This window comes from Aptenodytes patagonicus, chromosome Z, assembly GCF_965638725.1.
Source record: "Aptenodytes patagonicus chromosome Z, bAptPat1.pri.cur, whole genome shotgun sequence".
Classification (NCBI taxonomy): domain Eukaryota; kingdom Metazoa; phylum Chordata; class Aves; order Sphenisciformes; family Spheniscidae; genus Aptenodytes; species Aptenodytes patagonicus.
In genome coordinates this window covers 68,484,923-68,499,008 of record NC_134982.1, presented here as the reverse complement: position 1 = coordinate 68,499,008, position 14,086 = coordinate 68,484,923, and the positions used below count along the sequence as shown (strand labels likewise).

General features: G+C 37.6%; 1 protein-coding gene across 1 annotated transcript in view; it reads left to right on the top strand.

The window, feature by feature from the left end:
* PRDM6 (PR/SET domain 6) overlaps positions 1-11,998 on the top strand; it is a 72,136-nt gene extending 60,138 nt beyond the window's left edge. Inside the window, exons 6-7 of the mRNA XM_076362953.1 lie at positions 4,619-4,795; positions 11,884-11,998. Coding sequence (XP_076219068.1) covers positions 4,619-4,795; positions 11,884-11,998 — 292 coding nt within the window. The remainder of the gene's footprint in view (positions 1-4,618; positions 4,796-11,883) is intronic.
* Positions 11,999-14,086: the final 2,088 nt, after the last annotated feature.

Genomic DNA, 14,086 nt, shown 5'->3' with positions numbered 1-14,086 from the left:
GCTGTCTGTGGCACATTTTCATATACAACATGTACATCTGTGTGATACATATTCTCATTGATTGCCGTGTATTTAAGCTGATAATTTGAGGAAACCCCACTCTATAAGTGTGTCCGTGGCTGAAAGATTGTGGATATTATCTGGCCCTTGCAATTCTTGTTTACTCAAAAGATATTATCGTACTCATGTTTTGCTGTAGCACCTCAATATTGAATTGTGAGGGGGTTTTTTAAAAACAGGAGCTTGAAGTCTGAAGTTGTCAATTTAATAGATCCTTTTCTTTAAGATCATGGCTCAGCCCATTTTGTGTTTATCTTTTTCTTTATAGGTTCTGTGTCTTTGACCTTTATGTTCTCCCCAAGTCCATTAATCAATTTAAACATCTCCCAGAACAGACCTAAAAAAAGTGATGTTGTGAGCAAGGGTTGTCTATTTCTGTTTATAGAGTGGCTATGGAATATTGCTCAATTAAAGTAAACATCCTGCTGAATTTAATGCTTGTTCTTGCATAATCTTTTCACAAAGGTTTGCAAACTCCCAGTACTCATAGTTAATAACAAAGGGTGTACAGAGCAGCACCTCTCCCTGACAGCTTCAGAAGTTTGAAAACACTTCAAGTGCACTAACTTTCTGCTTTTGCTAGTTCCTCCACAAACATTTGTAAGAGACGAACCCAGAACGCCCAGTGGGTCCAGCTCTGCCATCCCCACTGCTGCATGGTGCCCAAAGTGTTCCCTATCCCCTGCACAAAGCATGAGCTTTGGTGAGGTTCAATAAGCCTCATAGGGGAACATGGGTTTTGTACTGGTCCTATACATGATGTTGTTTCACTCAGACAAAATCAGCTACAAAAGTGAGAAAACTGTAAGACGGGAAAAGACATCACAAACCAGCAAAATCATTCAAGAGGTTGTCTAAATTAGGGAGCAAAAAGTATCCTTGACTGGTTTAATTTTGAAAACGTAACTTGAAAAACTTGGTAAAGTTCAAAATCTAAATAACTACAAAACCTGAAAACTATTACGTTACAGTTACTCCTTTCTGAATTTCACTTTAAATGTCCTGTGTTCCTATAGTGGGCCATCATATAGTCAGGGACTGTAAGATTAGGGTCGCTAGAAAAAGCTGGTGGACTCTACATGATAGTAAAGCTAGATATAACTGATTGATGGTGCATGGGGTTAATGACAACAGTGTAATTTGTCTGACAGGAGAATTTGCTTCTAGGTAAGCAGATTTCCTTCCTTTAAGCTCAGACAGGAAGACAGAGAACTAGAAAAATATGTAGCTGGGTGTTTAATGAAAAACATTAGAACTGCTTTTGATGGCTGTCAGCACATCATTCTCAACTGCACATTGCTATACATCAGTTTAGCTGTTCTTAAATGTAACTTAAAAATACTATATGAGAAGATTTTGATCAGGCTTGATTTACATCTGGAAGGGCCTACAAGATCCTTTGTAGAAAATGCAATGATGAAGACATTCAAAACTATGTTGTTTCTGGTACATGATAGCTGGAGAACAAATTTTTATAGAAAAATATATTTCTTCAGATAGTCAGCATGTACTTTGAGGCCCTGGTACACCTGTTTCATCAAACTGATTACTTTCATGCTTGCAAATCTGTCTGTACATCTGCAAAGGAATATTTTAGTTACGTAGGCTTTCACATATGAAGTGACTGACATCCATTTTGTTTGAAGATTAATTTTCTGGAGCATCAACACACATCTGGTCTGTGACACAGCTAGGCTTATATTCACAAAGATACCTGGAAGCTCAAGAAGGTACAATATGTTTTCGGTTGTTACAGTGGAAACGAGTTTTTCTGGGCTGGGACTGCATTCAGTCTAGCAGCACATATTTGAAAATACAGCCTATGAAGACCACCGTTTTTGTCACTATGTCCCTGGTCCTTCTGTCTGCAAACCTCTGCTATAAAGAGGTCACCATCTTAATTCATTGTCCCAGTGCAGACCAAAGTGATGGCAGAAGACGTAACTGCTACATCAAAGACAGCCCTGCTCTGCCCGTGTCAATGTACTCACTGAACCGAGCATTGCTCATGTTCAGTCCTTCTGCACCACTTTCATTTTTTTTTTAAAAACAATGTATTGATTTTATTTTCTGCCAAGAAGAATTTCTGAGCACAGTAAAAGGGTTACCAGAGAACAAAATGATAACTTTTATACTTATTGAATGACTTTTTTTTCTCTAGGAAAAAAATAGTAGTATCCAAAAGTTGTCAAAATGTGGCATATTTGAATCTGCAATTGTGCAAATTAGATACAGCATTTTTAAATTGTTACAGTGTTTCAATGCATTTATAGGCTTTCTTTTTAAAATGAGCTTTGTTTAGTGTGTGCCATGTATCTAGCTTGAAAAATTACTTATTCTGCCCATTTTAGTATTAATCAGAATTGCCTGTGTATACACTGGAGAAATGCATCCACTGCAAAGAGAAGGGTAACTTCTTTAATGGTTGTTCTCCCAAGATATGGATGAATGGAAAAAATAGTCAAAGTGATCTAACAATAGGTGATTTTTTACAGGGCTCTTTTTCTTGAGCATCAGCCAGTGAAATGTATTCTAAGTACATATATTAATATCCTTTGTAAACAAGAAATTTGTTCGGAGCCAATGTAGGGGGTAAAAACATTTTACTTGGCATCACAATGTTCAGTTATAACTGGTTTGGAATTTTGACTATTTACAGACAAGTTACGGTGTGACTTTTCACAGTATGAAATTAATCACATTGACTGTTAAAAAAATAAAAGATTAATTGGTTTTATATAGTGTTGTATCATTTATTGTGGTAGCTGTTAAAAATAGATAACCAGAGGCTAATAGATGTTAATGGTCCCTTTCACTATTAAAAAATCAATGTTTCTTGGATACAGAATATCTTAATGTGCTCTATTTGCTTAAAAGTGTTTGATTTGAAAATACCCAAACAAATAAGTCTGCATTCACAAATCATCTTTGTTTTACCAGCACTTGAATTTTCATGTCAAGTTTGATAAATATTTTCCGTGCAAATTAACCGTGCACTTCAAAAAAGGAGAAGACTGGGCATGTTACTACTTGTCTTCCAATATGAGAAACAGATATTCAGTACTTATTTTTTTCTTAAAATATTATTTTACATATATTCATGTAATTTTTTAAGGCCATATCATCTAGGTTAAGTAACCTTTCCACAGCTTTTATATATTTCTTTCAAACTTGTTGGAGAGCAGTTAGATTTTCAAATATAAGTAATTAAAATTGTAAGCTATTGAGTTATTGACCAATACTGAGCTATTAATCAAGCTAAAAAATTCTACAATCAGGGTTCAGTGCTCTGAAGCACTGTAAAATAATAGTATTTGTGTTCAGTGATGCAAGTAGCCACAATTAAGCAGTTCACTTGACAAATGAGATAGTTCGCTTTATTTTGCACTTAATTGAATTGTACATGCTTGGTCACCGTTGTCTTCTTCCCTTTAGTTTTGGTTTCTAGCCATTTAAACATACACATTTATTAAAGAGAGAGCAATTAAGTTGGTGTTGGCCATTGGCTCTAGAAATGCAGACATCAAGAGCTGTGCCTTAAAACGTTGTGCAGGGTAAAAATCATTAATAACCCTCTAGAACAATTCTTAATTTTCTTAACAAAAAATCTGATGAGCATGTAGGACTCTGTCACTAACTTAAATCAAATGTGAAAATGAAAAAAACCCTGTAAGATGTTGATATTAAATCACTTTAACCAAACTGAAATATATAGACACTGTTTTTTTCACATTTTATTTTAGTTAGCAATGGTATTTGCATTTCAGCAGTCCTGTCTCACCTTGCTGTCTTGTATCTTTTTCTTTCTATGTTTGCAGTCTGTTATGATTCTGAATTTGTAACATCTCAGTCAGTTTTGTTTGTTTGTTATGCTTGTTTTTAACAAACTGTGGTGTGGAAAACCTAAGTTCTGGGTTTCATTTCAAGATCACAAAAAAGGCATTTTTAGTCTGGATGGGAGAAATGTGTTAATTAAATGCAAATATTTTCAACAGCAGTAAGAAAATAGAAAGGTAATTGTAACATGGTGGTTATTTTTTCCAATGTCTCTCATTGAAAAAGGTGATCTCAAAAAACCTAGGTTTTTCCAATTCCAAAGAATTTAATTGCAAACAGTCACAGAATCCACCTAGGATATAGGTATAACAATCAGACGTGCATTTGTAGGTAAGACTGTACCTGACACCAACAGACAGAGGATTTTGTCAGTCTCTTAGCTCTGATGTGTGAGGAGTTTTTTGTGACTAAGGAGTACCACGTTGAGCTTGGGAGAAATAAGGCAGGCATACGACGTGTAATGCAGGCTCACTGGCTTGCTCAATTATGTTTTGTGTGGCATGATGCCCATAGACTCTCAGTCAATTCCTGCACAAGCATTTCACATTTGCTAAAGCGGTCATGAAGTTTTGGGTATGTGTCTCCCAAGAAAGCCCCAGAGAAGTGCACCTGCAGTTCTCTTTGGAAGTTACTGGGAAGACCAGATGTTCCTGCCCATATGGTTTCCCATTCATGGCAATAGAAAGCACTGACGGCACGGTGTTTCTCTTTCCCATTGCAGGCCCTACCAGTGTGGTCACTGCTCCCAGTCTTTCTCCCAACCTTCAGAGCTGAGGAACCATGTAGTTACGCACTCCAGCGACAGGCCTTTCAAGTGTGGCTACTGCGGTCGTGCCTTTGCTGGTGCCACAACACTCAACAATCACATCCGGACACACACTGGGGAAAAGCCCTTCAAGTAAGTACTTGCAGCCAGCAGCCTTTGCCAGCTGAGATTAGAGAGGGACATGTATCGCTGCTATTCACGAGCATCACCGGTCTGTACCAGCACATGGCAGAGGTTCCCTTGAAAGCCAAGGTCAGACCTCCAGATAAATCCGTTAGTGGTGTGGCTAAAATCAGGATTAAACCAGGCGTGGTTTTGGGTGCCTTGCAAGCCCTGAGCAATTTTCTGTCTTCTGATGAGAACTTGATTGTTTTGATTAAATGACAAGCTGCTGCCAGAGAACCATAGCTGAAAATACACTCAAGACTGGGACAGGCTATGCTGTAAGAACATTAATATGATTCTTTGATGTCTATACGCTGAGGTAGATGGAGCGTCACATAAAAGCTAATTTGGATCTGGTTAAATATGGGGGAGAAATATGCATCTTTTTTAGTCTCAGAATCACTGCATAGGAAATGCAACTCTGGCTTGTGGCATAAGTTTGGTAAGATAATAAATAAATATAACAAAAAATAATAGAATAAAAATAATAATAAATTGATAGCGTTCAGCTGTCCAAGATGTAAGAAAAAAAAGAAGTCACCTGGTCAAGATGGTTTTTAATTAAACAGACTTTGCTTATTTCTGCAGTTTCTGTTTACTGAAATTAAAGCCAAGCACGCACCTGACTTTCAGAAATTTTCCGTCTACACTCACCTCCAGCCATAGCACAGCTGATCCAGGTGGATTTTACCTTCTGTTGTGCAAGACTCTACCTACATAACAGGAGGTGTTCTCCGAGACAGAATACACGTTTTCCGTATTTGTGTCTGTGTCCTTGCTGAACTGACAGGCACAAATTTTATGGATATTGTACCTGGAACAATCTCACTTTGGAAGAAAAATAATGTATTGGTATCAATGTATAATGTATTGATATCACTTCTTTTGGAAGCTACCTGATGTTCCTAGGATGAATGGGTATAAGCGTAGAAGAAGGTGTGTGTCTCTTCCAGTTCTCCAAGGACTGTCTGTCCTCCCTCTGCTTTTCTCCATTTGTCTTTCTTTTCTACTTTTGCCGTACTGTGCTCTTGGTCTGGTTAATGTAAGGGAGCTCAGCCACGGGGCCTGTCAGAACCCCTCATAACAAGCTTGGTAGAGATACCGGTAGAGATGCTTTCCCTCCATATATGGTTGAAAGGAAGCATGGCCTCCATGCATGTCTCTGCTGGGGGCAAGAGGACAGCACCAGGAACCAAATACTGCATATCCAGTACAGAAGAGCTTGCATACCAGAAATCATGGCTGGGATAGTGTTGTAGGTGGCAAAACACGGAAACGCAGAGCATCTAAACATCGAGTCCTCTAGAGCCAGTCTCTTGAATGCTCAGAGCCCATAGAAAGTGAGCCAAAAATAGTGTGAGCAATCAGATTGATTTTATCTAGTTGCTGTGTAAATAGATTTTAGTAATTAATGGAAGAGGTTTCCGGGTCAAAATGGAAAATAGATTTCTTTTAATGTTAAGGTGTTACTTATGTGTAACCTTGTTGACTCCACTTAATTTTTTTCTTTAACATCCTGTTTTTGTCATGTTTCCAATAGATCTGCTATTTTGCCCCATTTAGAGTCATTATTTTTCGCCTTTTGTTTAGTAATTTTTTTCCCCTTTTCCAAAATGGTCTTGACTACAGCACAATTTCATTTTTGAAAGGACTTAATGTATGTACTACAATTAAGCAGTGGTCTGGGATTTGTTTGTTTGTTTTGCCCTGCTTATGCTGAAGTATTTAAGTATTCCGGGATTATCTGCCCATTCTTAAAGGTGCAGGGCAGAGCAACAAAAAATGTGAATGCTTTGTACTGCTTCTTTATGATGTATGGCATAATTTTATTCTTGTAAGATTTTTATTTAGTTTCTTCCTTAAGCTCAAGAAGCAGTAGTACTAATTTCTCTCTGGAAGTCTTGTTTGAGTATATGCAGTAAGCTGACTAGTAATTTCACATGAAGCTAAAACTGGAGCTGCAGATCTTCCCATCCCTGCTAGTCAGATAAGGGGACACATACGCCCTGATCCTGCAAGCTGTTCAAAAGGGCAGATTTGCCTCCCATGCAGGACTGCTTGCATTTGAGAGAGGAGGGACAGAAAACTTATCCAGAAATTGATCCACCCTCTCTGCTGGGGGAAAAAGAGATAGCTGCAGCTCATCTTGATGTCTCATCACCTTTTAGATCCCCCTTTGAAAAGGAGGGGTCCAAGACCTGGTATTAAGTAAGCTTAGGAAAAAACCTCAACAAACTCTGGTAAACAAGAACCGTAAACGGGACAAACAAGATTTCTGTCTCTTGATCATGCAATTTATTTTTTAAATACTTGTTTACAAAGGGATTTTGAGTGTACACTTATGAAAAAATGTGCAAAAAAGAAAAGTCCATTGAGATAGGGTTTCTGTACCTCAGAAAAGTCTCTATTTGTGGTAATGTACATATTTCTGTTGAATAGTATTTTTACTATTAACGAGAACAACCGTGCACGGATAGTGCTAAATTACTTAAATTCTAGCTAAGTTATTTTAAAAATAACAGGCATAATTTTAAAGGTATTACTAAGTTCAATTTCATAGGTGAAAATGGGCAGTCAGCTGGACAGTTAACTTGCTTCTACTGTGAATGCAATCTCACTATTTCTAATGCAGTAAGGCAGTTATGTTTGTAAGTGGTATTTGGACAAATTACAGTGTGCATGGATTAAGCAGGCAATGTCAGACACTAAGTGCATGTTTGTATGCATATTATTTTCAGAAGGTGGTTTTAAAAACAGTGAACATAGAGTGACAGTATTTTAAGATATTTCAAATTGTTATTTAAGAGGAAGTCTGTGATTGGTTAGAAAGCTTTTTCTGTGAGAAGGCGCTTTCTTTGTAGGTCCTAGGTAACTTTGGATGTATGGTGGAAGACTTTTCTATTTGCTTTTCATTACAGATAACAATGCTAAGTGAGGTTATCTGTAGTCAAAGCTTTAGCTGCATTGCCTGGACTGCAGGTCCAGTTAGAAGGGATTTCTTTTCATGTCATCACAAGCTATCAAGTCAGCCTCACCACTGTAAAGTTTTTGTGTATCCTTATCTTACTGAAGTCTCCACTATGGCTGCTACTCTGGGAACAAATCTCTTAAGCGAATTAAAAGGTAAGAGAAAAAGGAAAATTATTGGCCATCCCCGTTTTCTTACATTCTTCCCCCCCAGTCTCTTCCATTTCAGCAAAATCAAAGATTAGTTAAGGGACTTGCCTGCAGAATCAGGGTTATGCAAACATCTAATATTCAGGAGTCAACCAAAAAGAATTGGAGGAAAGATTCTTTCAGATTGGGATAACCCAGGTGTTTTTCATTGTTTATTACTGAAATGCAAAACTGGGGAACATTAATTTCAGGTTGAATATAGATGTTGTACTTGCAGTGACATCTCAGCTTTGACCTGGTTTGGGGTTTTTTTTTAACCCTTTCAAATAATTTTAAAATTTAGTGTTAAATGGAGTTCTTGAATGAAATCTTAAAATGTATATTTTGAAAATATCAAATGAAGATATTTTTTCCTAAAATAAACCTTCAGCATTTTCTTCACCCAAAGCCTTTCACAGTGGTTGACATAAACTTGGGAATTAAACCAATCCTGTCTATAATCCTCAATGTCAATGTTTTGAAGTTTTTGCTTCTGTGAAGCAAACAAGCAGACCAGTGACAACAAGGGCTATCTAACCAAACTCAGAAAACCCAGTACCGTAGAAATATCCAAACCCCATTGATATTCATATTGTTTGTGAATTTAAGAACCATTTATTTTACCACCCCCACCCAAGCAAATCACACAGGGAAACCTTGTGGTAGAATGAAGTCTTGTGTTTGATGAGGTTGAATGTTGAAGTACATCATTACTCCTTACAATTAAAATGAAGACACGGACACACTATAAAAAAAGACAACATGGATCCAGTTTTCACTGATGGCATCTAATTGTGAGAGGACTTTTAAATTGCTTCTTTGGATCTGCATTGTGTCAGGCTGTTCAAATTGCTCTCAAATGCCATCAGATGGCTTAAGTGGAAATTAAGTGGTCTCTCAGTTAATAAGTATCATTATTGCCAATACTTGTATCTACACTTGAGGCTTAACCAAAAATTTGGTGTATGTCTAATAGCCAGGCTTGGACTCAGCCCCATGGTTACTTTGTAAGTGGTCGCAGGAGAGGTGGACTCTTTTTCCTTTCTGACTGTTTTGGCTACTATTCAATCTTCCAAGAAAACATTAAACGTGTGGCTTGTAGTATAGAAACACGCACACAAAAACATGCTCACCAGTCTCATAGACATAGGTCATTGCAATGGTTATTCTGCTATGACAGGCTAGGAAAGGATGGTTGACAGAGGGAAAGAATACATTATAATTCAAAAGAAAAAATATTCCTGCTTTTCCTCCCATTGCTACCTACCATGAGATAGTTATGCTGACTGCTGTGACACTATTATCTTCACCTTTCCTATCAGTTTGTATCCGGCAACGACTTCTCTGGACCACATTAAAAAGAGGAGTCAGGGGCCTAATACAGGTCCCTGCCTGTAAACCAGGTACTTATATATCCAAAACTATAGTCCTGAAACACCATCTACACCCTTTGCAAGTGCCTAGAAAATACTAGGCGCCTTGGGTACTACCTGAAGGTTACTCGGGTACATGAGAAAGCCAGGGGATTTAGGTGCTTTGCTAAAGGCTTTATTGTGACTTTTGCCCAAGGACTGTATAGTGCAGACAGCACAGCCTGACCAGCAGCAACACGTGGCATGCACATCCCTCCTGTCCAAAAAGCAGATGCTTGTAGCAAGAGATTTATTCTTTTCTGGTCTCTCTTTAGCATACTTCTTTCCTGTGTCTGTATGAAAGTGTTCCAGAACAGCCTGTAGCTAGGAAGTTAGAGCACTCTCACAGCAGAAGCAGCTTGTGGATAAAAGATGGGAACTTGCATTTTAAAGGAATACAGTGGGCTTTGCTCTATGTTTTCAAGAGCAATGCAAGGTGCTGAGTGAACGTGGTGCCCAGATCTAGCCTCCCAGGCAAGCTCCAGAAAGGGTAAGGAGGTCTGCCACAGCTTCATGCCCAGGCGTTTTAATGAGTAACTCTGTCTTTTAATCACCTTATAGTCTTTCTCCGATTCACACGTGGCCCCTAGGCATCCTGATATAGTATATTTCATTTATTTGGCCAGGCACTTAGAAGTCAGGTGTTGCCACACCTGATTTTGTAGGTTATTTTGCAACTGTACCACTTATAGCTTGGTTAGGCAAGGATCCAAGCCTCCTATTACTCAGCAAGCAAAGCGCTTGTCTTCGTAGACATCAAAATAACAAAACTATCAGTTCAAGTAGATGGCAATATCTCATACAGACTAAGTTAACCCCCCAGCCTTAAAATTGATTCTAATGCCTCTGTGATGGATATATATATATATGTATATAAAAATAATACAATAATTTGCAAGTTTGTCAGGCGATGAAAGGTAGTATATTTTGACACACTAATCCAGTAACTAATCAGTTTTCTAATAAACAATCAGCAGTACACTAATGTGTCATCAGCACTTCAGGAGCTCTGGAGAGTGGATGATCTGCACATAGACGTTAATGAATACCCCAAAAATCATTAAGTAATCAATACTTCTGAGTTATTTTCATTGAGCTGATAGGTCTGATACATTAAAGCTGACATTTTACATTTGTCAAGATCACAGTGCAGTTTTTAACAGTGGAACGGGCTGCTAAAAATATTCCATGAAAGACAATCAAAGAAACACAACTTAAAAGTGTTGACATTTTAGATTGGTACAGTAGCTTGGATGAACGACTCTGTAATGTCTGTGCTAAATGTTCCTGAAGCAGAACTTTCTTACTAAAAATTGCTAATGTGAAGAACATTCCACAATTATGCATATGTGTAAATATCTTTCTTTTCTCTTTTTTTTTTTGTAAGCAGCTATATCAGTGACAGTTCACTTTCTATCATTCACATCAATGAAGAGGGAAAGATGAATATGAATTAGCTGAGCTCTTTGTTTTCCTCACTTCTCCTTTGAAGGTGAAGAATTCATTGTAGTGATGCTTTTATGATAATCTTCTTTGAAGATAAAACATCACACAGCACCATTAAATCAAAGGTGGCTTTTGGAGCGAGTGCCATACAAGAAGAATCTGCTGCATCCGTATTTGCAACTCATCAAACACCCCTATCTAGTGTTCAGAATGCAAATTAAGAGGGCAGTATTTGGGAGATTAAATACAATAGATTCTCTTTCAGAGCAGGGATAGGGGATTCATTGCAAGCTAGCAATAACCCCCATACTATCCCCTCCGAAATTCAATGGCTTTGTTAATTTGTTCACATGTTATTTTTGTTGCAGATTATGGTTCTCTAAAGAGAGGACATGGTAGAAAGAGAGACGACATAAAAGACAGTGAAGCAAACACTGGTGACTGTTATGAGTTCTTGCTCAACCCACAGATTTCTCAAATAGTGTGGATGTTTTCAGATAATTAAGTAAGCACTAACTCTATGTGCCTATTTAAAATGAACCCCACTGCATGGTCAGATCAGATAAACAAAGAGTTTTCTCTTGTTCTAGCACTGAACAATTATTGCTTTGTGATTTCCTCCAATAGGCAATTGTGGATTTTAAATTAGCAGAAGGTGAAATTCTATTTGTCATCAATTTCTCCTAGGGGTTACAGAGCAGAAAACTGCAGACAAGCTGCTTCTTTGATGGCTCACTCCTAAAAATCTCTTTTTGTTCTTTATCTATTTGAACTGACAGTGATCAGAGCTACAGCAGGACAGGCCTCTCTGGAGAAATCACCTTCCCCCTGTCTATTGACAGATTCCTCTGTTCTGAATCAGACAGGCCTTGTCCCATCATAGGCATCAAGGCCTTGGAAGTAGCCACCAATTAAACCTCTTGAGCCAGTAAAATCTGAAGCCACTTTTGAGTGTCTGTTCTGATTAGGCAGGATGAGACAAAGCCCATCACCCCCCCAGAGCAGCTCCCTGGTCTCAATTTTCTCTCTTGCCTTCACCAGGTGCGAGAGGTGTGAGAGGAGCTTCACACAAGCCACCCAGCTGAGTCGACACCAGAGGATGCCCAATGAGTGCAAGCCAATAACAGAGAGCACAGAATCAATTGAAGTGGATTAACTGATTGACTGGTTGGAATTAAACTGCAAGGAAAGTCATGATTAAATGTCACGGACACTTAAGCAAAACCAAAGATTTCCTCTGAGCAACTTTCAATCAGTCCCAGAAAACCAAAAGCAGTAATAAAATAAGTAAGATGTTAAGAGATATTGATCCTGGCATGGAAGTGAGACCAGGAAAGAGATTATTTATTTATGACTAGGGATGAGTCTTATTTCAATTGACAAGTTACTTGGGACTGTTAACATTTCAAGTCCCGCCATGTATTGCTTTAATTCTAAAAGCCTTTATAATTGTTATTTAATGCCAAAGTGAGGAATCTCAAGGGTTCTTCTGCCCATAGTTATGACTGAGAATGCACATGGACTTATTGTTGCACCTTTTTTTGTAGCATGACTCAAAGGACCCAGATATAATCCATACATTTGGCTGGGCTGGACTAAGTTGATCTTGACGTGGCTATAATAGAAATTGCCGTGTGGGATGGGAAGTGATCAAGAGCTATATCTGGGTCAGTGTCAGCCTCCTCAGACCAAAGGGCATTTCATTTCCATAGTCTCATGCCTCACACTGTGTGCACTTTTTCATGCAAGTAGTTTCATTCAATAGCATTGTGTTGGCATAGATATTCTGGAAAAAAAAGAAAAAAAAAAAAGAAAAAAAAAAGAATGTTGTATATCTGCAAATATACTTTATATAAAGAAGCCAGTAGGAAAACTATGTTAAACTAATAGAGCTTTTAAATTCAGTCTAATAGCTATGGAAGACAGAGACAGTAGAAAGTATTTTAAACGTTTAAGATTCCAGTCTATGTGTAAATCGTATTATGAGGAGCAAAAAACCAAGATGTTGTTTTTTGTTTGGGTGATTGATTTAATGGCTTGCTGATTTCTAGGAAAACTGATCAGAAATCCAAGCTGTAATCCACTGATCTTTTTACTCTGTTGGTTTGGATCAAATCGAAAATGCTCCTGTATTAGATGAAACTGTCAACATACTTGGGCTGAGCTTCAAAACAAAAGCTAAATCTGAACTCAGATATTTTGTAAATGGCTTGGAGGCTTCATAGTATTCACTTCATGGAAATTTGCCTGGTGTGTGAAAGCAAGCCAACTATTCTCAACATCAATGTGAAAAGCTCAGATGTCATTACATTGGTTCAATTTAACAATTTCCATATTGGCTTTTTTCAAGCTTTTATCTTTGATGTATTTCGGATTTCATGATTTTGTCTAATCAAAGAATGGTTTTCACTTTTAGAGACCAGCAGTGTTTGTTTATATATCGATTGTCTCGATGCTAGAGCTGTAGTTTGATAAAAATGTAAAAAAAAAAAAAAAAAAGCCAAAAAAACCAACCAACAAACCAACAACAAGAAGAAGCAAAACCTAAACAGTTCTGAGGTCATGCTATATCATAAGGTAGAACTGCAAAATAAATTTGTGGAGTTTATGGGGATTAAAACAGATTCATTCAGTTTTGCACCAAAACTGACGTGCTGGGTGGCTCATAAGGGCTCAGTTGATTATATTAAGTATTTTAAAAACATTTATGGGGATGATTTTAAATATGTAGAGAATTAAGTATCCAATTCTGTAAAGGGCTAGACAGAATCAGCTACAAATTTAATAACAGGTTCAGACCATTTATGAATTCTGCAGAGAGCTCAAGCAGAAAAAGAGCATACAGTAAAATTCAAATACATTTAAAAGGAATTTAAAAGCTAAGACATCCTTACTTCAGGATGTTTGTTTATTATATTGCAGAAACTACACTGCAGAATCTGGAGTTTCCAAAGCTTTGCAGGGAATTACTTCAGGAGTTACTGTATTTGTGTTTGGCCATTAAAAATGTAAAACTGTGGAAAAAAAAGACTTTTTTATCGTTGTTCTAGCAAGTACCAGATTAACTCATAAAGAGGCTTTGGCCCTGTGAGTTTTTCAGCTCTGTTTCTCAGTGCAGAGATATGGGGAGTGAACAATTCTGTCGTCACTTGCCTGATTTTATCCTCCAAGCTATGAGAGGTTCTTAGCTACTATGTAAATGTGTGTGTTTGTTTATTTGTTTGTTTGTTTGTTTGTCTGTTTT